This window comes from Copadichromis virginalis, linkage group LG15 (assembly GCF_057382275.1).
Source record: "Copadichromis virginalis isolate Kocher_CV1m ecotype Utaka linkage group LG15, C_Virginalis_male_GT1.1, whole genome shotgun sequence".
In the NCBI taxonomy this organism is placed as follows: domain Eukaryota; kingdom Metazoa; phylum Chordata; class Actinopteri; order Cichliformes; family Cichlidae; genus Copadichromis; species Copadichromis virginalis.
Window position 1 is genome coordinate 28,364,153 of NC_140632.1, and position 24,564 is coordinate 28,388,716.

Here is a 24,564-nt window from a genome sequence, read left to right on the forward strand (position 1 = left end):
ACTGATGCTTCGGGAGTTGGCCTTGGTGCTGTCCTTCAGCAAGAGGTGGATGGTGAAAGAAGGCCTGTGGTGTTTCTGAGTCGGAAACTACTCGACAGGGAGACGAGGTACTCGACGGTGGAGAAAGAGTGCTTGGCCATGAAATGGGCTATTGAGGCCTTGAGGTATTATCTTCTGGGACGTCACTTCACTCTGGAGACTGATCATCGTGCCCTCCAGTGGTTGAACCGCATGAGGGATGCGAATGCCCGCATTGCAGGATGGTACCTGTCTCTGCAGCCTTATGACTTTACGGTCCAGTATAGGCTGGGGAAGTCAAATGTGGTTGCTGATTGTTTATCTAGGATGACAGAGGACTGAAGCACTTCGCGCTTAAGAGAGGGAGGAGGAAATGTAAGGAAGAGGACTCCCCCGCTGAAGTTGACGGTAAGTGACGGAGGGAACGGTAAGTGACGGAAGTGATGTTGTAGGTGACGTCAGACGCCGGAGATTTTGGCGGAGAAAAAGCAAATGGTAGCATAGAGTTTAACAAAGGTTTTCCAAGCTTCAGTATTACCAAATATACTAATCAATTGTCATATAACTAACAACATCTGTTTTATCATCTCTAACACCCTGGAGGACAACGGGGAGAGTTTAGACGCTCTCCAAGATTACATCGACCGCTGTTTTCAAGATTTAGTAATGCATAAGGCCCAGAGTGCATCTTCCCCGGCCAAAATCGAGACGCCGTCATCGAAGAGAAGTCGCCCGGCAGACTCCCCCGGTACAACATCGCCTGCCGGCAAAGACATCGCAGAAATCCTGGAGTCAATCGACAAGCGATTGTCCAGTTTCGATGCGAGGCTGTCCCTGGTGGAGATTTTACACCGGGAATTTAAATCTCTGAGAGAATCCCTGGAATTCAGCCAGCAGCAGGTGGAAACGCTTGCCGCTGAAAATGCCACGCTACGGGAGTCGGTTAAATCTCTCACCGATAACGTGACCCAGCTAAACATTGAAAATAAAAAAATAAAAGAGTCCGTTATCGATCTACAAGCCCGTAGCATGAGAGATAATCTTGTGTTTTCTGGTATTCCAGAAACTGCCGGAGAGGACGCAGAGGCAACGGTGAAAAACTTCATTAAAATCCACCTGAAGCTGCCGGAGGACACCGTAAAGAACATCGACTTCGATAGAGTACATCGCTTGGGGGGCGCGCGGTCGCGGACCGGGAGACCACGGCCTATTGTGGCCAAATTCAGTCAATTCAAACAGAAGGAATAGGTGAAGAGTCGCGGCAGTGAGCTGAAAGGAACGGACTTCAGCGTGAACGACCAGTTCCCCAAAGAGATCCTGGAACGACGCAAGGTCCTGTTCCCAGTTCGACGTAGCTTCATCCAGAAAGGCTCCCGTGCTGTCATCGCCGTGGACCGGCTCTACGTGGACGGACAGCTTTACCGCGACCTCGGCACCACACCGTGGTTATATTAACTGCACTCCAGATAAGAACCCGCTACACTCTTTTCTTATTCACTCACACTTTCTCCTTTAACATGAGTTTAAGCTAGTAATATCAATATGATGTCATAGCAGATATAACACCGTCACCCTCCGTCATTGCTTTAATTGGAATGTTTCCGTTTCGTTTCTTTTTTTTTTTGTTGTCGCTCACAGTTCATGTGGTTTCTTTCTTTCTCTTGTCTTTCACTGCTGTGGTCACCTACTTCCCCACTCACCTACAAACAACACCCTCAATTTCTCCATATTTTCACAACACGATCACGCAAACACATCAGCTCAACGGCAGCACATTCACAACAGCCTCACAGCACGCACAGACTTGCAGGACACATAAGCAAGCCACGCTTGTTCATATTAGTGTATATTCACACACATAGTCAGACTTATGGAGTCTCTCACCACACTTCTTTTTCTCTTTCTATTTACAAACAAGGGATGTTTCCATATTCTCTCCACCTGTCTAAACGAAACACCCAGCATACATCATTAGACATACACGCACAATTAAGGGCATGCTGAGGTTTGTCACATGGAATGTAAATGGAGCTGGCACCAGAGGAAAGAGGTTAAAAATATTTAACCAGCTTAAAAAACTACAAGCAGATATTGTTTTATTACAAGAAACTCACAAACCTGTCACAGGTTTAAATGAACTTAAAACACCTGAGTTTCCTAACGTGTTTGCAGCCGGTTATAATTCTAGACAACGGGGAGTAGCAATTTTAATACATAAAAATGTTAATTTTACAGTACTCGATACAGTTATAGATCCAGAGGGTAGATTTCTAATTATTAAACTATCAATATTGAACAAAAAACTATGTATTGTTAGTATATATGGTCCAAATGTTGATGAACCCTCATTCTTCCACGGTTTTTTTAGTGCACTCTCTGAACACCTTGATTGCACACTCATTCTTGGCGGTGACCTCAACCTTGGACTAAATGAAGAAATGGATAGGCTCAACACAACAGGAACTCAGCGTAATTGGCAGTCCACAAATATAATCAAACAGTATATGAACGACTTTGGTCTTTGCGATGCATGGCGCTCTCTTCACCCCACCAGTAAGGAATATACTTTTTTCTCGCATGTTCATCACTCTTACTCTCGTCTGGATTATTTTTTGGTCAGCAGCTCACTGCTGTGTGACATTTCAGACACTGAGATTCATCCTATAGCTGTCAGCGATCATGCTCCTGTATCTTTAACACTAATGCACAAGAATAATACTACGCCAAGTAAAAACTGGAGATTTAATATATCACTACTTAAAGATGAAGACTTTATTAAATACTTTAAAAAGGAATGGACTTCATATTTAGACTTTAATGACACTCCCGGAATATCTGCTTCTGTTCTATGGGAAGCAGGGAAAGCTGTGATGAGAGGTAAAATAATTTCTTTCTCATCACACAAAAAGAAAGAAGAAAACAAAAATATTCAGGAATTAGAAAAAAACATCAAATCACTAGAAGAAGCCTACGCGTCCCACCAAGATCAGGAAACATTGAACAAAATATGCAAAACAAAACTAGAATTAAATGAAACTATTAATAAAAAAACACAATTCCTTATACAAAGACTTCGCTTGCAGAATTTTGAACACAGTAACAAATCAGGTCGATTTCTAGCTAACCAGCTAAAAATAAATAAAGAAAAAACAACTATATGTGCTGCTAAAGATTTATCGGGGAACACAATATATGATCCTGGAAGAATAAACAACATTTTTAGGGATTTCTATGAAACTTTATACTCACCACAAATAAACCCATCTAAAAATGAAATTGATCTGTTTCTTGACAACGTAACTCTTCCAAAATTACTAGACAGTCAAGCAATGGAACTGGATTCGCCACTGACGCCAAGTGAACTCCAGGAAGCCCTGATAAGTATGCCCAATAATAAGGCTCCAGGTCCAGACGGCTTCCCTGCAGAATTCTACAAAGAATTCTGGACAATTTTGGCACCAGTATTCCACAGCATGTTGCAGGAAATCGAGGAAAAGGGCAGACTACCACCAAATATGAATTCTGCCAACATTAGTCTCCTGCTAAAACCAGGCAAAGACCCTTTATTTCCCTCAAGCTATCGTCCAATTTCTCTTTTAAATGTAGACCTTAAAATAATCTGCAAAGCTCTCTCAAAGAGATTAGAGAAAATGACCCCCCTCTTAATTCATCCTGACCAAACTGGTTTCATAAAAGGTCGGCACTCCTCAACAAACACTCGTAGATTACTTAATTTAATAGACTACTCATACGATAAAAACATCGAAACCATAATATTATCTCTAGATGCAGAAAAAGCATTTGACAGAGTTAATTGGAAATTTTTATTCGCAACTTTACACAAATTTGGTTTTGGAAACTCTTTCATAAACTGGATAAGAATATTATACAATTCCCCAACGGCTCGTATCAGAACAAATGACCAGACATCCTCCAGCTTCTGTCTCCTGAGGGGCACCAGACAGGGATGCCCACTCTCCCCTTCACTTTTTGCAATTTTTATCGAACCTCTAGCAGCAGCATTTAGACAGGCTACAACAATTAAGGGCATAAAATGTAAGAACATAGAACATAAAATCAGTCTCTATGCGGATGATGTGTTGCTTTTTCTGCAAAACACACAAACCAACCTCTCTGAGGTAATTACTTTAATAAACTGGTTTTCAAGAGTTTCAGATTATTCAATTAACTGGCCAAAATCTACAGTTCTCCCCATTAACTGCTCCTTCCATAATTCTTCCTCTGCCCCACTGCAATCCGGAAATATTAAATATTTAGGTATTAATGTCTCTCCTAAGCTTTCAGACTTAACTAAACTAAACCACATCCCACTTCTAAAGAAAGTAGAAGGCGATCTGACTAGATGGAAATCTTTACCCATATCACTCATGGGAAGGGTCGCCACTATAAAAATGATGATCTTGCCAAAAATAAATTACTTATTTTTGATGATCCCTAACAAACCATCACAAGATTGGTTCAGATCTCTGGATTCATATATTTCCAAATTCCTTTGGAAAGATAAACCCCCGCGTATTAGCTTAAAAACGCTACAAAGAACCAAGGATAGAGGAGGATTAGATCTGCCTAATTTTCACCAATACTTCTTAGCCAACAGGCTTCAGTTCATCTCAGAATGGTTAAAACATACCTTCTTAGTTGAGCCCTGGCTAGATGTTGAACAGGCACTATGCAAGGATCTAGAGATTTCAGACCTACCATTTATTAGCTCAAACATCAAAAGACATGAATGCTTTAAAAGTATCAACATCAGCTTTTCTCTAACAGCATGGTGGGAGTTTCTAAAAATAACGGAGTCTTCATTAATCCCATGCAAACGTACACCTATCTGGAATAACCCTGACATATTACAAAACAATAATATGATTAATTTCCCAGAATGGAGTTGTAAAGGAATTAAATACTTAGAACATATATTAGAGGGAACAGAATTTATTCCATTTGACAGACTAGTTGAACAATATGGGATCAACAAGACAAGGTTTTTAGAATATCAACAAATTAAATCCATAGTAAAAAAGAAATTTAACCTCAGTCAAGTTGAATTACAAACACCACTAAGTGCGGCACATTTTCTTACTCTTAAATCCCCCAAATTATTATCTAAAATATACAGAACACTCTCTAAATTAGATGAATCAATATCCCTTCCTACTGCAAAGTGGGAAGCAGATTTATCAGTCAACCTAGACCAAAACTTCTGGTCTCAGATTTGCTTAAAAACTTTTAAATTAATTAAAAATCCCAGTCTGCAATTAATACAATACAAAATACTTCATAGAGTGCACTATACAGGTCATCGGATGTTCAAGATGGGCTTTACATCTTCCAACAACTGCTCACACTGTCAAGGCAATACACCAGACAATTACATCCACGCTCTTTGGTTCTGTCCACCAGTGCAAAAGTTTTGGCGCGAGATATGTGAATACTTATCAAAGTGTCTGAAATGTAACATTCCAACTTCCCCCTTAGTGTGTCTACTGGGCAGCTTAGATAATGTCACTTCAGAAAAGAATATAGCCCATATGATCTTCACTGCCCTATGCATAGCCAAGAAAACAGTCCTCATGAACTGGAAAAATAAAAATAATCTTAATTCTAACCAATACAGAAATTATCTATTAGATTACATTAGTCTTGACACAGCCTCTGCCACCACATTAGATCAATTGCTCTGGGCCCCTTTTATCAGCTCCATCACCTAGTGGGGGTGGGGGGTCATAGTTTGGTCCCGCCTTCACTGTTGTGATTGGTGAGGGGGTAGGGACAGGCTTAGGGCGTCGGGGGGTTCCCCGGAGGCATCTTCCTTGGGGGGCTCAAGGAAGCGGTCACGTCCGGTTGGGGGCTCTGTTGGCTCTCAGGTGACTGTTTCCTCGCGGCTGCGTGCAGCGGGGCTAGGGGAGGGTCTGTGCTGACGGACGTGGGTTACTGACCTGGCAACCTGGCTGCCCCTGGGTGGGTCCGGGATGGGCGTGAGGTTCTGGGGGCGCTCCGTCTCTGGGCTGGGGCCCGGGCCGGGCCTCGGGGGCTTGGGTCCTGGTTGGTGTGTTGGCGGGGTTGTGGGCGGGTGGGTGCATGGGGGCCCGGCCCTGGAGCAGGGTGCCGCCGGTGCGTCGAGCCGCCTAGGGGGCTCTTCAACTGGTGGGGGGGATGGTCACATCTTGCAGGAGCTTTCTTCTCTTCAGGAACTCTTTGCAGGAGGGGGAGATACAGGAGAGGTGGAGGAAGATCTCAGCCTGGGCGTTTACCGTCTTATGTAGTCTGGAAGATGTGTGGATGGTGGGGTGGGTGGACTGTCCAGGGCTCTGTGGAGCCGGAGGGCGCTACTGCACTGGGCCCCGGTCTGATGGGCCTGGGCCCCCCTTCCCTGGCGGGTCGCGAAGGGTGGGAGTGCCTACTGGGGTCAGCGGGGGAGCTGGCCCCAGGGAGGGGTCACTTGCCCCTCCCTTCCTTCCCTCCCCATCTCCAGCTGCCTCCCTCTTCCCGCTCCTCCACAACCACCCACACATGCAGGGCCTTGGAGTGGGGGTATGTCACCAGGGTGCAGAGGAGGCTACCCCCCCCCCCCCCTGTCCCCTTCTGGCTGCCTCTGCCTCAATTTTATCCCACAACTTAGACATTCACATTATTCACACTCTCATTACACATACATATAGGATCTTGGGGGTGGGCACAATCACGGAGTCCAAATTACCATCAGGGTGTATACCTCACCCCTGACGTCGTTGCCCACCTCTCAATTTTAAATACACTTAGTCATTGAGGGCTAGCAGGAGGGACTATGCGCTTACCTGCTGCTCCTTGGCAGGTAGCTCCATGCCCTCCTGGGTTTTAATTGCACCTTAGAACACATATGCATCAACACTACAATGAGCGGGTGGAGGGAGGTTTGGAGTCTTCTCCCACCCCCATTCTCTGCGGCCTGCTGGAGCAGGAGGGCTAGTAGGAGGAGTTGGCCGTCCGACTGCGGTCTGGGGTGTGGGGCCTCCCTGCTGCTGCGGAGTCGGGGTGGTCTGCCTCTCCCCACCGCAGGGAAAAGGGTAACACCACCTGGGTCTGGGTGCAATTCCCCCCTCCAGGGGCAAGGGTACCTAGACCCGGTTTGTAGAGTACGCTTGGGGAGTGTGATTGTGTGTACAGCGTCTGTGTCTATATGTCAGGTTGGGTATCAGACGCCACCTCTCTGGGGACACCTCAGGCCCTCCAAGGTTTGGAGGCCTATCTCCACCCACCACCACTTCCCCTGCCGGTGGCGGACTCCCTCAGGTGTCGGTGTGTTGGTGGTTCTTTGTGTCTGGGGGTGGGCGTCCGGGTACACACCGGCTCACTCCTTGGCGGCCGCTTGTCGGGGCCTGGGGCTCGCTCGGGCCCCTTTGGAGGTGGGGTGCCCCCGGCCTCTCGGCCTGGGGCTCGGTCACTCAGGCACAGCTGGGGGCCGGCGGAGCTCACGGGCGCGTCACTGCAACTCCCCCTGACTTCTGCTCCGCGGCTGCTGGGCGAGCCCTCATCTGGGACTCTCCTCAGCTCTTACTGGAACAGTGGCGCGGCTGCCCCTCTGTTGGTCTTCCATGGTCTCTTGTGTTCTGGGGGCCTCTGGATGTCTAGAGTTTTGATCTCCTCCATACCCGCTTCACACCCTGGAGGACGGGGCTGTGGCCCCCCCACACTCCCTAGCAGATCATTACATGGAGAAACCTTTGGAATGCAAGCATGCTGATCCACACAGGTATGCACACATGGGTATTCACAGACGCGGACTAAAGCTTTCTTGGCTGCTGCCTCAAAGCACACTGTGCGCTGTCTATCTTGCGTGCTGCACAATATCGTTTATTATTTAGTAAATATTGATATCTATGACTAGCTAGTTTATTGTGATGGTGCTTTGTTTTCTCTATTATTATGTTGCTCTTTGTTGTTTGCTGTCTCCTCTGTTTGTTTGTTTTTGTTTGTTTGTTTTTTTTTTCTCTCCATACAGGTGACCCAGGAGTTTTTTTTTTTTCTCTCTATTCCCCCCTCTTCTCACCGTCTCTTCTCCCCTTTGGTTTTCTTTCTTTCTCTCCCCCTCTTTCTCTCATTCATTCCCCCTGTCCTATTTATTAAAAAATAAAATAAAAAAAATAAAATGACAAAGGATGAACTGAAGCTCTGCCATCACGTAATGTCGCATACTGCTGTTTCTGATGTCATTTAAAAAAAAAAAAAAAAAAAAAAAAAAGGAAGAGGACTCCCTTACTGCATTTATTTATATTGTATTGTCTGTATAGCACTTTAGAGCACACCTTTCACTTTATTAAAAGCACCTTATCAAGTACTTTATGAGCATTGCACTTTAAGCATGGATTTGCACACAAGAAGTTTAAATATTTATTGACTATTTATTGGGAATTTTAAAATCAGTTGGTAGCCTTGTTTCAGATCCTGCACAGCTGCTCCTCATCAAGGAATGTGGTGGTTGTCTGTCAGGAGAGAAGAATGGTGATTGAGATTGTGATTAAGGTTTACCAATAAGGAAAACTAATGCATGTGTGTGTGAAATCTAGGGATAAAAGTGGTGCAAATAAGTGTTTGTAAGTTAATGATTACTCACCTTTCTTGCCTGTGTCCTCTTCAAGGTGTTTGGGCAAATGTTTCCCCGGGGGTCCAGACACCATTTAAAGGTTCCGGGAGAGACCATTGGTAAAGAGAGTGTGGTGAATCTTTTTGTGCTTGGGTTTCTGGGTTTTTATAATATTGGGTTTGGTGTAACATTAAAGTGTGAAGTATTTATTAATATGTAAATGTGAAAATGTATTTATGTATTTATTTATTCTTATTGATATATTGTATACTGTGGTGGAAGGTTGGGATTTAAGAATTTACCTGAGAGTGGAATAATGGTTAAGTCTGTGACAGCTGAACATATTTAAGGCTGCCAGTTGTCATTAGAGGATGGATTTTTGTGCTGTGAAGAAGCTCGACAAGTTAATTGTTTTAAGGAGAGCCATATAGCAAATAAATACTTTGTTCCACTACACTTGCCTTGGTCTGTCTCACTGTGTTTCCAGCCGCTAAGGGCTGCCCTGTTACATGACATTAATGTGATTTGTCTTTAACAGATGTTTCAACACACCATAGATTGTGTCCTCAGTGCCAGATGGTCTACAGATACCAGGAGTGGACAGATGGGCTTCACAACTTTGACAACCACGTTGTTTTGTCTCTTGAACTCTGCCTTCTTTTGAGAGAAAATCTGCAGGTGAGGATCACAAAAATAAAATATACTCATCTGAAGATGGGAAAAATGTGTTTGTGTCATTATATGTTGGTGCCCAAATTTAAATATCTGTGTAATCATTAGGGATGGGTATCGTTTAGGTTTTATCCGATACCGGTGCCAAATCGGTACTTTTGAAACGGTGCCGGTGCTCAAACCGGTGCTTAAAGAATGGAGAACACAAAATTGGTCCAAAAACCTCATGTTCAGCTGGTTTTTGTAAAAAGATAACAATGTTAGCCTTTTCTGCAGCTATGGGGCATATATGGTATCACTCTTGGCTGGAGGCAGTGCTTAAACAATGGAAAAAACACAAACTTTATCCAAAAACCTCTCGTTTAACTGTTTCCCTCTTTTTCTTTGGTCATTTTAGCCTTTTTGGCCAGGGTGAAGGGAGCATCTGCCATCAAACAAGAAGACAGCCGCATGTAGCTATGATGATGATGTTTGCTAGTTCACCTTACATGCATTAATGTAATAACGTGGTTAGCCTCACGTTACTCACGCAGAGAAGAACGGTTGCTGCTGCCATCATCATCCATCATCATTTCTGCTACACTAGCAAGGCTAGGGGTCAGGACTCTCCTCTTCGTGTTTTTGGGGATGTTGCTAACTCCGCGTCTGATAACAGGCACCACACCCGCAGTAGATGCACTCTGTGTGAGGTCTCGCAGCAAGCTATCAAATACAGCGCATTTCTTGGCTTTAAAAAAAAAAAACGCTATGCGTCGCCAGGTGTTTCATCGGATTTGAGGTGTTACCTCCTTTGACAGTATCACAGTATCAGCTTAAAGCACTTGTTGCAGGCTGCTAGTTTGCATATTTTGCTGTGAAGTACAGCCAGACTTTTGACCGCTTCGCCTAGGGCATTTTTAATCTGTAGCTCTGCTCTAAAAGAACGTACGTACCTGGACCCGCCTACTATCCTCAGAAACGTAAAATGATTGGCTAGAAGTGTATCACAGCTCAGGACCTTCTTGCTGTGCCACCGTGCTTAGATATTATTAACATACAAATGCAGTAGTATTCTGGTATATAACCAAAGATCATTAACGCAGAGAGTGTTTGTAGCAAACCAAAGGCTTGGAAAGATTAATGATTTATTATCCATTTTCCTAACAAAATATAAAGAAATACATACTTATAGAACTTTAATAAACATAAAAAAGGCATGTCTCAAGACCTTTTCACTATCCTCTCCAAACAGCAACGGTGCAAAGGAAGATGCAACACTAGGTGCTTGGATAACATAAGATGTTCAACACATCACTGAAGAAACATTTTTCTCAAAGCCAAATGTACCCCAGATGATGTCTAAGCTACAGCACGCTAGCAGGCTATTCTTTCAAAGCTTTGTAAATACTCTGATAAATAACATCTAACATGTTTTGAATCACATAATACAGCATCCGACTTTAAATACTAAGTACTGTCATGTATTTTAGACACAGGCTACAAATGTCACCAAAAAAGAATAAATAACTGAAAAGCTCCAATGAACTGCTGCCTACTCTGTAGTTTACACAGTGTTCATCTTGCCCTCAAAGAGACTAAAATCTCATCCAAAGCTTTTTAGATGTCAACTCTATCTGTCCAAGTGAAGTAACCCAGAGGGATCAGCTTCAGAGGGACATATTGGAAAGATGTTCTCCAAAATTAGCTGTCAGTAGAAGAGACATTCAGAGAACAGAGCTGACGATGTGATGTGAACAGAGGTGGGTAGTAATGAGTTACATTTACTCCGTTACATTTACTTGAGTAAGTTTTTGAAAAACATTTATTTTTAAAGTATATCTCCAAAAGTTGATTCTGTTCATCTGGACGTAGCGTTTTGTGGGAGAAACGTTTTCTCACTCATCCCAATAACTTCTTCAGTCTCAGCTGACTGCAGTTTTCCCCAATCTTATAAACAGTACATTTGCATAATGACTGAAACAAGCCCAGAGAAGGAACAATGAGCTGGGAGGTCAGTTCCTTAATCTTAATTATGCAAATTCTCATGACCATAGAGATGGCACGATACCACTTTTTTATGTCCGATACCGATATCATAAATTTGGGTATCTGCCGATACCGATATGAATCCGATATAGTGTTTTTTAATCAATAAAACTGTTTTTTAAATATCTTGCTGCATTTTGTATAAGTTCATACTCAAGTTTAAAAAACAACAACACTAAAGCTATTCTGTTATACCTGTATGCAAAAAAAAATATTTCATAGTTCAGCAATACTGATCAATCTAATAAACATAAACCTACACCATCCTCCCTATTCTGGTATTTTAAAGAGTACTTAGCGTAAATATTAAGCAACCTAACTTCCAGCAAAAAAAATAAAAAATAAAAAATAGGGAACCACTCCTCACGCGCCACCTCATGATGCTTAATCGACATAATCAACCTTAATTTGATGCAGTGTGAAAAGAAAATACACAGAAATCAATTATTTTTCAAGAAATATTAAATAGATTCAACATCTTTCTTTAACAGAACTGCAGACTGCACAGATGGTACCTTCCCAAAGGAAAAAGTACTATAGCTTACTAGGGTATATATTAGACATAATAGTTACTATATACAGTAATGGACTTCTATTCATTTTAGATCAAATTAAAACTTTGGGTGTCAGATAATTATTTAATAAAAGCTAGACTTTTTAAATGAGAATAAGAAAGAAAAGTATTTCTTTGTGCCCCCCTTTTCCCTGTTAATGCCTTACCTGCCCCCCTGGCTAAACTTTGCTAGATCCGCCCCTGCACAGTTACCAGCCGTCAGCTACGTAGAAAAGGATCCTGGTGTAGAAAGTAATATTAAATAAATTCTAACAACAGCTTAAAACAAACAAGAGAGACGGAGTCGCGACAGAAAAGCCGATCAGCTGATCATTAAGCAGTTTCATGATTGAAGTAGCAGCAGGAGAGGGAGGGACAGAGAAGACGCAGTCGCTCCATAAATCGGTTGTTAAGCTTAACGTGGGAATGCTTTACAAACATTCAGAAATGGACTTACACACTTGCTTTACTTCTCTCGGGGATAACTTTGTCGGAGATGAAATGCCGGCTCCAAATGCTGAACCAGACCACCGACAGGTCTCGCACACCACAGCCGCTCTATCACGTGATGCATACTGCTCCGACGTGCTAAGGTTATGAGGCGAGTTACGGCGTGTCGCAAGTTTTGTGAGGTGCTTTTGTGATATTTAATGGATTGGATTACATTTTTTATTTCTCTCCGATATCTGATCCAGTAATTTAGGTCAGTATCGGACCGATACCGATACGTAATATCGGATTGGTCCATCTCTACCATTGATCAACAACCACTGACCAAAACCCACTGATCAATGGCCATGAGTACCATTCACAGAGAGTTGAGGAATGGCTGCAATCACAGCATTGTAAGATGGCGAAAGATGTACCCTTAGGCCCCCTCCTCGATTCAAAAATGGTCTTTCCCTTTTCACGTAAATGGCCTCCTTGACTCCGCGCTCAAACCAGCGTTCCTCACTGTCCAAGATATGTACATCCTCATCCTTGAAAGAGTGTCCGCTGGCCTGTAGGTGTAAATAGACTGCAGAGTCCTGGCCTGACGAGGTAGCTCTTCTGTGTTGTGCCATCCTCTTAGCCAGAGGTTGTTTGGTTTCCCCGATGTATAAATCCTGGCAATCCTCTTGGCACTTAACAGCGTACACTATGTTACTCTGTTTGTGTCAGGGGACCCCATCGTTGGGGTTGACCAATTTTTGGCGCAGCGTTTTTAAAAGCCACAGAGACCTGGTGTTTAGAAAAAATGCGTCTCAACTGTTTATAAGATTGGGGAAAACTGCAGTCAGCTGAGACTGAAGAAGTCACTTGGATGAGTGACGAAACGTTTCTCCCACAAAATGTTTCTCCCACAAAACGCTACGTCCAGATGAACAATTTCAACTTTTGGAGAGGTACTTTTACTCGGCAATATTTGGCAAAATTTGACTCATTACTTTGTTTTAAATAATCAGTTTAATAATTAATAATAATAATGGATACTTTATTGATCCCCATGGGGAAATTACTTGTTTTTCTCTGTATTTGACCCATTCACTCAGTGAAGCAGTGGGCAGCCCACTAAGCAGGCGCCCGGGGAGCAGTGTGTAGGGACGGTACCTTGCTCAGGGATACCTCAGGGTAGCCGTTAAGTGGATTCGAACCGCCGACCTTCCGATCATGGGGCGACCACTTTACCTACTGAGCTATCCCTGCCCCACTTACATAATACTGCTAATAATGGATCATTCTGCCAGTGGAGTTTCTTGTAACTCCTTTACCAATCAGATGCAGTCACATGACCAGTTTGAAACTGTGGCGGACAGAGCGGCCCAAGTGTTTTAAAGTAGCGTGTAGATACATGGAAAGAAGAAACACATGAAAACATGGCAGAGTCAACTGTCTCCGCTAGAACTGAAGAGGATGAACACCCTTGGTGTTCATCCTCTTCAGTTGGATGAACACCATCCAACTGAAGAGTTGGATTGTTTTGTATCAAAACAATACAAAGATTGTTTCACTTAAAAGCAGTACAAAAGAACAGCTATATTTTCAGTGTTGGTTTCTACAGTGTGAGCCAAAGCAAACAGACTTTTCAGCGTGAAAAAACTCAACTCATGTAACCTGTGGAAACGTGTCGCAGTAAGTTTACTCTAAATATATTTTTAGCTTTGGTTAGTTTGATATCAGTCTTATGTTACATGTTATGTTCTAATGTTTTCTCTGAGGCTGCTGTGCCATTTAGAGCAAAAATGAATATAAAGTTTACAGCATATCTCGTCACTGGAAATGGTTTGCACTGTTTATATATTTATATTATTTACTGTAGATATTGGTTAAAAAGGCTTTATGTTGTGAAAAACTGAAATCTGGAAATTAGAATTGTACATATACATATATTCTATTTGAAAATACTAACATTTGTATATTTATTTATTTATGTTTGTCTGATAGCATTTATTTAAAAAATACATTTTCACCAATTACTTTTTTACTCTTATTTGGGCAATTTTTTTGACAACTACTTTTCACTTTTACTTGAGTAATAATATTTTACTATTTTATTTTACTTAAGTACAATTTTTGGATACTCAACCCACCTCTGGATGTGAAGATGTGAAGACAGCAACATTACAGATATCCTCAGTGAAAACAGGGCAGGGGGGCAGTAGACTGTCTGTCCTCGACATTAATTAGGCCTACCTGTGGGTTGTCCTCCATTACACAGCGGATCTTTTCCACCACATCGATGCGGCGCTGCCGGTGCAGGGCGTTGATCAGCTTGGCCAGGTTGGCATCGCTGTCCCGGATCGTCCAGTGCTGCAGCGCAGCATACGCCCTCTCATGATCAGAAGAGTAGCCGTTGGAGAAGGCAGCCACCTCACGCTCTGTGACATTAGCCAGCGACTGATAGATGTCGATCCACTGCGTCCCCACCTGGGCTGCCACGAGCTTCAGGATATCCACTCCTAAAACACCAAAAGATGGAGAAAAAACAGTTAGAGAACACATGTGATCATTTGTTCAGGAACTAATGGGTTATTCAAAGAGAAAAACCTTATTAGTTAGTGGGGAGAGGTAAATTGATTGCACTAATCACCAATCTTTTTTTTTTTCGTAAGATTTATTTTCATTTTTAAATTTGAAAAACAAACAAAAAAAAAAACCAAAAAGCTCACAATTATGACACAAAGCAAATATCTACAACTCACTACAACATGGCAAGTTATTGTGACTACAGGAACACTCTTAAGTGTATATTCTTGTTTTCATGCCATTCAAGGATAATTCCAAAAATCTGAAAACCAAACACAAAAAGTAATAACATAATAATAATAATAATAACATAACAATATTGGTAATTACAAGAAAGAATTAGGAGACAGTATGCAAGACAAAAGAGAACAAATAAAATCAGCAAAACAAAAAGTATAGAACACATTATACGAACTTTTCCCACCCTCCCCCCATCCCTCTAACCTTGTATGGCTCTCAATCTCCTTACATTCCTATATCTAGACAGTTTATATTCACACTTATTTATAGAAACTCTTGTGTTCAGGAATCAACGCACTTCACGGTAAAACCACATCAATCAGGAAGTCAAGCCAGGAAAGCTGAACCGGGGATCAATTTAAAACAGACCCAGGGGGGTTCAGGATCAGAAAGACTTTATTTATCCCCAAGGGGCAATTAAGAATTTTGAGTCACCACTATAATCTGTCAAGTCCAGAGACGGTAGTACTGCCAACAAGGGGCCCCAGATTTTTTCAAAGGTTTCATACTTCCCTTTTACACTACGATATCTTCTCAGGTGTGCAGTAGGACACTATGTCTGTGAAGGTTCTCAGTCATCCAGGTCATCGTAGTCAAAGGAGGACACTAGCTCATTAATCCAGTGTCTCAGTGTTGGAGGATTTTCAGATTTCCAATATAGCAGAATACATCTTTTCAACGCTGTACTCGCAAGTAAAATAAAATATTTCTTCTAGTAATTCACATTAATAGAAGCTGTGTCACCTAGAATCCATAGTTTTGGGTACAGTTCAATTGGGATTCCCATTACCCTTGAGATTATTACAATGGCGCGTCTCCAAAATTGTTCTATCACTGGGCAATTCCACAGCATGTATATCTGGAGGGAATAATTACTCAATTTTATGTAGTCTGTAAGGGGTGTAATATATCCTATGAAATATGTTAAATTGCATTTGCCTGTGTCTTATAGAGATTAACATGGTCTGTGCCTGTTCCAATAAGTGGTGCCATTCTACCTCTTCATAAACATAGCCCAGGTCTGTTTCCCATTTTCTTTTTATGGATGCTTTGTTGTGATCAGGTAACTTTTCACTGATAATAGCATATATAGAAGATGCTATTCCTTTTATTGACTTGCACGGTTTGGTGCAAAGATGGGTTTCAAGAGAGGTTTGTTTTGGTATCTCGGGGAATGCCCCTTTGGATTTCTCTTTGAAGAAACTTTGTCTTGGAAGTTTAAATTTTTCTTTTAGTTGTTGAAAGTCAATAAATGTATCATTATTTTATAAGTCAGCAACACTATTGAACGCTGTTCAATACTGAAGAAATTTAAACTTCTTAAAATTATGCAAAATTGCAGAATATTGCAGAATATTTTTAAGGTTTAACGGGGCGATCGTGGCTCAAGAGTTGGGAGTTCGCCTTGTAATCGGAAGGTTGCTGGTTCGAGCCCCGGCTTGGACAGTCTTGGTCGTTGTGTCCTTGGGCAAGACACTTCACCCGTTGCCTACTGGTGGTGGTCAGAGGGCCCGGTGGCGCCAGTGTCCGGCAGCCTCGCCTCTGTCAGTGCGCCCCAGGGTGGCTGTGGCTACAATGTAGCTTGCCATCACCAGTGTGTGAATGTATGTGTGAATGGGTGGATGACTGGATGTGTAAAGCGCTTTGGGGTCCTTAGGGACTAGTAAAGCGCTATATAAATACAGGCCATTTACCAGGCCAAGGTTATCTGCTATGAAAAGCCAGACCAGGAAAATCTCCTTCATGTTTTTCTGTGTTTTATTCTCAGTTACTTTCACACAAAGGCATCTGCTGTGATTTTCACAATTCTGATGAAATCTCATGTGTATCAGTACTGATAAATGATCAGAATTATAATATTTCTGACTGTCTGAGGCTAAATTGAATCAAATCAGGACTTTGAGAACCGGAATCGAATGGATTATAGAAATCAGCGATGATACCCAGCCCTACTGAGCAGCCTAGGCCTGAGAGAAGTGGATGTAGCTGCGGGTAATAAGAAAAGATGAAAAGAACTATTGATAACTTTTTTGTTAAGTTAAGGCCTGATCTGCCTGAAATTCATAGCCAGTGCTCTGACACGGTGCCATCAATCTTTGAATGCTGAAAAAGCACAGTGTATCCAGGAAACACATATGATGCAATAAATGCACTGCCCAAGTGTCCCCTCTCCCCACTGCCTTTCAGCAACAGACAGCAGCAAACAGGTCGTCAGAGGAGGCCAAGATGATGATTAAGTTTAACATTTTCTACAATATTGACAAAGCACTTTAAGCACAAGTTTGTTAGTTAATAATTTAGAAATGAATATTGTCTGTATGGACTCCCCCCCCAAAGAAAGTGCACATGTAAAACTGCGGTGTTAAGCGATGCGGTTGAAAAATTTGAGTGCACATAACTTTTGTGCCGGTATGCCTACATTTCTGAAGTTAGGCATACCGGTGCGCCCATGTCAAAAAGTTAGTCTAGAGCCCTGACAGCTGTCTGCCGGCAGAGCCCGCAGGCACGTCACTGCAACCCCCTCTGGCCTCTGCTCTGTGGCTGCTGGGTGACCTCTCATTCAGGGCTCTCCTCAGCTCTTCCTAAGAGGGTGGTTCGGTTGACCCCCTGCTGATCCTCCTTGGGTCCTCGTATTCTGGGGCCTCTGGATGTCTGGGAATGATCTCCTCCATACCTGCTTCATGCCCTGGGGGACGGGGCTATGGCTTCCCACACTTCCTAGCAGATTGTTACATGGAGAAACCTTTTGAATACAAGCGTGCTGATCCACACAGGTGTGCACCTGTGTGCACACCCGAGGTGTACACACGGGTGTTCAAAGACACAAACTACACCTGTCTTGGCTGCTACCTCAAAGCACATTGTGCGCTGTCGATCACATGTATAATAACATGTAATATTCAGTATCTACTGTTAGCTAGTTTTGTGATTGTGATGGTGTTGTATTTATTATGTTGCTCTTTTTTGTTTGTTTTCTCTTCTGTTTTTTCTTATCTCAATACAGGTGATCCAGGTGTTTTGTTTGTTTTTTTCTTTTTCTTCCCCCTTTACTCGCCATTTCTTCTCCCCTCTATTTTTCGTTCTCTCCCTCTCTTTCTGTCATTCTTTCTCCCTGTCCTATCCTCCAGTCATGTCTGTTTGACGGGACGTCTGTAACAACCGAAAATCCAATCAGATAAATACATAATTATAATAAAGGTCAATCAAATGGACCAATATGGCAAGGCCATGATGATCCAATTGGTAAAGTAAATCCGCTTGGCATCTTTCTTGGCCTACAGACAACAATTTTGATGGCTAAAGATCCAAACGGGACAGGCAAAAAAAAAAGAAAAAAAAAGTGCCTGACATCACATTATTTGTTATGATATTGTCACGGCTAGCAGGGCAAGCCGTGTGAGTTTTAATAGATGACCCAAGATGCAGGCAGCTTCAGATGCGAGTGAGCTTTGTTAAAAAGGATGGACATACAAACTGGAATATAGCAGGCACAAAACAAAACCTAAGAGAACCTAAACTGGGAAAACTAACAAAACTAACCTGAAACCAGAACAGAGACAACAGAGGTAGACTTGGGGAAGCAACACAGAATGAAGCAGGGAGGTGACGGAGGGAGATAACGCAGACAAACCAGCAACAGGCAGGAGAACACACAGGGCTTAAATACTCACAGGCGTAATCGTGGGATGGGAGACAGGAGGAGAACACACCTGGGAGAAATCAAGGCTGACGAGACACAGACGTAAGGCTGAGAACACTCACACGAGATAGAGACCTTCAGAATAAAACAGGAAACTCACAGACACAGAACCAGACAAGACACTGAACTTAACAGACAGATTCACAAGCAGACACTGTGACACCATGCACAGACAGAGGGAACACAGCAGTGGGAGCAGGCAGGCACAGAACAGAAACCTAACAAATGGCAAACCTTAACAAAAGACATAACCAGAATAAGCAAGAACATAGAATAATATAAGGAAACACAAAACACTGAGTCGTCAGACTCAGGAACATGGCAGATATTATACCGGGTAAACTTCTCTCCAAAGCCCATAGCCTCCAACATTTGAAATAGAAAGTTTGGCTCAATCCTGTCAAATGCTTTATTTGCATCCATAGAAATTATTAGCAGGGGGTTTTTATTTTTTTGAGCAGTATTCAATATATGGCGCAAACGTCGTACATTATCTGCTCCATGCCTGTTTTTCATGAAGCCTGTTTGGTCAGTGTGTATTATCTTAGGCATGTCTTCCAATCCAATGTTGTGATTTCCAATCTGTCAGGCTCAGGAGAGACTCGGAGGCAGACTGTCACTTAAGTTCACAATTTATTTACACACAGACACCAGGTGCGGATATATACAGGTGAGGGGGCACAGGAAGAGGGTCTCCGGGGAACACAGGCACGGCAAGGGGGCGGGCTATGTACACAATCCTTCACTGAAGCTCAGGTAGCTCGGACTCCGGCTTTTAGCTCACCAAACGGTGGTCCTCAGGCTGGCGAGAAATGAGTGTTACACAATAATCCAGTGAAGAAGCACTCTCAGCAGCCGCCTTAAGAAGTGAATGAGATGAGACGATTGTTTGCAGGTGTCCGAGCTAGGGGCTGGAGCCGTCATGACTCCGCCCCGGTAAAGCGCAGTGCGCAGGAGGGGAGAGAGAGAGACGCAGCACAACAAAAACACTTGTAGCCATACAGAGTCAGCCGAGAAGGCACAGGGTCATGACACAATCAGTCTGGTAATTTATTATTTTCTAAAGCTTCTATAATCATATTCGTGACTGGGGTCAGTAATTTATTTGAGAAAACCTTATAATAATCGACTAAGAATCCGTCTGGTCCAGGGGTCTTATTATTTTGTAAACAGTTGACGCAGAGTACCTCCATCTCAGATATATCTGCATCAAGCAGTTCTTTGTCCTCATTATGTGATTTGGGAAGGGCTACTCGGCATTTAGTAAGGCTGTTGTGTTTTTTTAGATGTTTTAATGCGACGAATCTCTTTGCAGCAGTACTGTCAGCCCCTTGCTCAGTTTTATAGAAATCTCATAGAATCGTTTAAACTCTGCATTTATGGGTGCTGATTCGTCAGCCTATAACAGCTGTAGTTTTTAGAGACACAGAAATGGCTGTGACAGATTTAGTCATCAACGAATACCAACTAATACATCAACCAGTCACAGCTGCACTGACAGCTGTCATTCCTGAAGCAATCTCCCATGAATCATAAGTGTGTATCAGTAAATTCTCTCAAATAGCCTTAGGCGTCACATTGTACTTCACAATCTCCTTCAGACACACACTGCTGCCTCTTCAGACTCTCTCTGCTCTACTTTCACTGACTCTTATGTGACTTTTCAGTGAAACTTAAACACTGCTTCATCTGTTTGTAGGGTAAATATACAGTAACTCCCTTGTTTTGTTTGACATGTGTGTTTGTTTTGTGTCTGTGTGTGTGCACTTGTACAGGTTTTTACCAGATGTAGTTTTAATGTCACACCTTCCAGTTACAACCTAGTTAAATGTGAAATGAATACCACAGAATGTCCATAAGGTGCAGTTGCAGTCTGGCAGTGGGAGCAGTGTGACAGTTCAACTGTTTAGGAGGGAAATGGCGAGAGGAAAGAAACTGTGCCCATGTCGGGTGGTCCTGGTCTGCAGGCTTCTATACCGTCTGCCAGAGGGCAGCAGGTCAAAAAGTCTGTGTCCAGGATGTGAGGGGTCTGTGAAGATTTTCCCTGCGCATTTCCTGGTTCTTGAGAGGTACGGGTCCTGGATGGAGGGCAGGGGGCCCCGATGAACATTTCTGCTGCCCGTACAATCCACTGCAGTCTGCGATTGTCCTGTTTAGTGGTTGCTCCATACCAGACTGCGATGGAGGAGGACAGGACAGACTCAATGACTGTAGTGTAGAACTAGAAGACTAGCAGCTCCTGTGGAAGACTGTACTTCCCCAGTTGTCTCAGGAAGTACATCCTCTGCTGGGTCTTTTTGAGGATGGAGTTGATGTTGGTCTCCCACTTCAGGTCCTGGGAGATGGTGGTACCCAGGAACTTGAAGATCTCCACAGTCGACACCGGGCTGTCTGATATAGTGAGGGAGAGCATTGTTGAGGGATGTCTCCTGTAGTCTACTGTCATCTCTACCCATATGGAAAAGATATAGTAAAAACTTATATGATTTACTCATGAAAGTGGCCACTTTCTCATTACTTTCATATATTGTTTTAGTAAGTATCCAAAACATACAAGTTTGATTATATAATTTTTCAAGGGATCTTATATCTGTTTTCACTCTTGTATGCTTTTCATACAAGTTTCACACAAGATAGATACAAACTTTATAAGATTTATACAGTGGGGCAAAAAAGTATTTAGTCAGCCACCGATTGTGCAAGTTTCCCCACCTAAAATGATGGCAGAGGTCAGTAATTTGCACCAGAGGTACACTTCAACTGTGAGAGACAGAATGTGAAAAAAAATCCATGAATTCACATGGTAGGATTTGTAAAGAATTTATTCGTAAATTAGGGTGGAAAATAAATATTTGGTCACCTCAAACAAGGAAAATCTCTGGCTCTCACAGACCTGTAACGTCTTCTGTAAGAAGCTTTTCTGTCCCCCACTCGTTACCTGTATGAATGGCACCTGTTTGAACTCATCATCTGTATAAAAGACACTTGTCCACACCCTCAAACAGTCAGACTCCAAACTCCGCCATGGCCAAGACCAAAGAGCTTTCGAAGGACACCAGGAAAAGTATTGTAGACCTGCACCAGACTGGGAAGAGTGAATCTACAATAGGCAAGCAGCTTGGTGTGAAAAAATCAACTGTGGGAGCAATCATCAGAAAATGGAAGACATACAAGACCACTGATAATCTCCCTCGATCTGGGGCTCCACGCAAGATCTCATCCCGTGGGGTCAAAATGATCATGAGAGCGGTGAGCAAAGATCCCAGAACCACACGGGGGGACCTGGTGAATGACCTGCAGAGAGCTGGGACCAAAGTAACAAAGGTCACCATCAGTAACACACTACAACGGCAGGGAATCAAATCCCACGGTGCCAGACGTGTTCCGCTGCTGAAGCCAGTGCATGTCCAGGCCCGTCTGAAGTTTGCCAGAGAGCACATGGATGATACAGCAGAGGATTGGGAGAATGTCATGTGGTCAGATGAAACCAAAGTAGAACTTTTTGGTATAAACTCAACTCGTCGTGTTTGGAGGAAGAAGAATACTGAGTTGCATCCCAAGAACACCATACCTACTGTGAAGCATGGGGGTGGAAACATCATGCTATGGGGCTGTTTTTCTGCCAAGGGGACAGGACGACTGATCCGTGTTAAGGACAGAATGAATGGGGCCATGTATCGTGAGATTTTGAGCCAAAACCTCCTTCCATCAGTGAGAACTTTGAAGATGAAACGAGGCTGGGTCTTCCAACATGACAATGATCCAAAACACACCGCCCGGGCAACAAAGGAGTGGCTCCGTAAGAAAGTCCTGGAGTGGCCTAGCCAGTCTCCAGACCTCAACCCCATAGAAAATCTGTGGCGGGAGTTGAAAGTCCGTGTTGCTCGGCGACAGCCCCAAAACATCACTGCTCTCGAGAAGATCTGCATGGAGGAATGGGCCAAAATACCAGCTACTGTGTGTGCAAACCTGGTAAAGACCTATAGTAAACGTTTGACCTCTGTTATTGCCAACAAAGGTTATGTTACAAAGTATTGAGTTGTATTTTTGTTATTGACCAAATACTTATTTTCCACCCTGATTTACGAATAAATTCTTTACAAATCCTACCATGTGGATTCATGGATTTTTTTTTCACATTCTGTCTCTCACAGTTGAAGTGAACCTCTGGTGCAAATTACTGACCTCTGTCATCATTTTAGGTGGGGGAACTTGCACAATCGGTGGCTGACTAAATACTTTTTTGCCCCACTGTATAGTTTACACAGACAATTTTATTTCTTATATGAATGTTATTTATTTTTACTGTCAAAAACAGGATGTGTCAAGTGATAACAATAACAAGTATATTGGATTAAAACATTCACAGCAGGTGGGATATCCGGTCTTTAAGTGATGACCTGATGAACCCTGCTTCCAGGTCCAAACTACTCTGCATTTGTTAAGGCTGTTGTGTTTTTTACGTTTTAATGCTTTGTATTTTGTTCTATTTAATCTGAACAAGCCCCTAAAAACAGTCAGTGATAACTGTCGGCCTATCTCGGTTTTCATTACCACTGTTCATTTTAAAGCTCAGTTTTTTAACCCACATGCTGTAACTACATGCCCATGTAGCAGTATATTAATGACTAACCTCGTATTGTGGATGGATTATCTCAGTTGTTCTCCTGACTGAAGTTTGATTCGTTTACAGCATTCTGCCATGTGATTAAATTTGTCCATAACCTTCGGGAACTCTTGCATCAAATTTTATCGAGTGGAAAAAAGTTAGCATCCATCCTCCAACTTCACTGTGTTTATGTTATGCTAACATAGCTGTGTAGCTAGCCACCATGCAGCACATCATTATATACCAGCTAGCCCAACTTCAGTAACCCTACATACACCACTGCTGTTTAGTTTTCTGTCTTCATTTATGTCTGAAGTGATAGCAGAGCTGTAAATATAAATTTTTGCTATGGTTGCTGTGCTGGTTAAGCTGCCAGATTTTTGGATTCACGACCCTCCTTCATGGTTCGTGCACATCGAAGTTCAGGTTGCTCTTTGTGGCATTTCAGCCGACGACATGAAATAGCATCATGTGTATGGGCTCAAAATGTGGTCATAAATATTTTGTACTTGTAAAAAAGATTTGTATGTGTAAAAGAGATTTGTACTTGTAAAAAAGATTTGTATGTGTAAAAAGATTTGTGTGTGCGTAAAAAAGATTTGTATGTGTAAAAAAGATTTGTGTGTGCATAAAAAAGATTTGTGTGTGCGTAAAAAAGATTTGTATGTGTAAAAGAGATTTGTGTGTGCGTAAAAAAGATTTGTATGTGTAAAAAAGATTTGTGTGTGCGTAAAAAAGATTTGTGTGTGGACTTAGAAAAAAAAACCCTGCAAGTTACAAGTACGGATTTTGACCCTATTTTTCTTCCTTTCATCTGATTGGTCAATGTCATGTCAATCACAAATGTAACAATCCAATCAGAGAACAGATGGGTTTGGCTGTCGGAGGGGCGCTTTTTTTGAACTGCAGGTCTTTGAAGGGAATAAATGCCCTTTTACATGCCAACCCAGCGTTTTCCTTCATCACCACGAAGGAAAACAGTCTGTGGTCATCCGAGTTTGGTGATTTTTGTGTCACAGGAGTACGTGTTTAATACAGGGACTTCCACAGCCTTTTCAACAGCGCTGCGGACCGCGGGGTGGGGGCGGGCAGTGTTTTGGAAATGACAGTCTTCATTACAAAGCTTTCTTCGTTATGAATTAGCATACATGTTTTTATTG

General features: G+C 42.6%; 1 protein-coding gene across 2 annotated transcripts in view; it reads right to left on the bottom strand.

Moving 5' to 3' along the window:
• tnfrsf21 (tumor necrosis factor receptor superfamily, member 21) overlaps nt 1-24,564 on the bottom strand; it is a 180,085-nt gene that overhangs the window by 76,498 nt on the left and 79,023 nt on the right. For both annotated transcript variants that reach the window (XM_085432836.1, XM_085432837.1), the window contains exon 4: nt 14,523-14,788. In XM_085432836.1, coding sequence (XP_085288962.1) covers nt 14,523-14,788 — 266 coding nt within the window. The remainder of the gene's footprint in view (nt 1-14,522; nt 14,789-24,564) is intronic.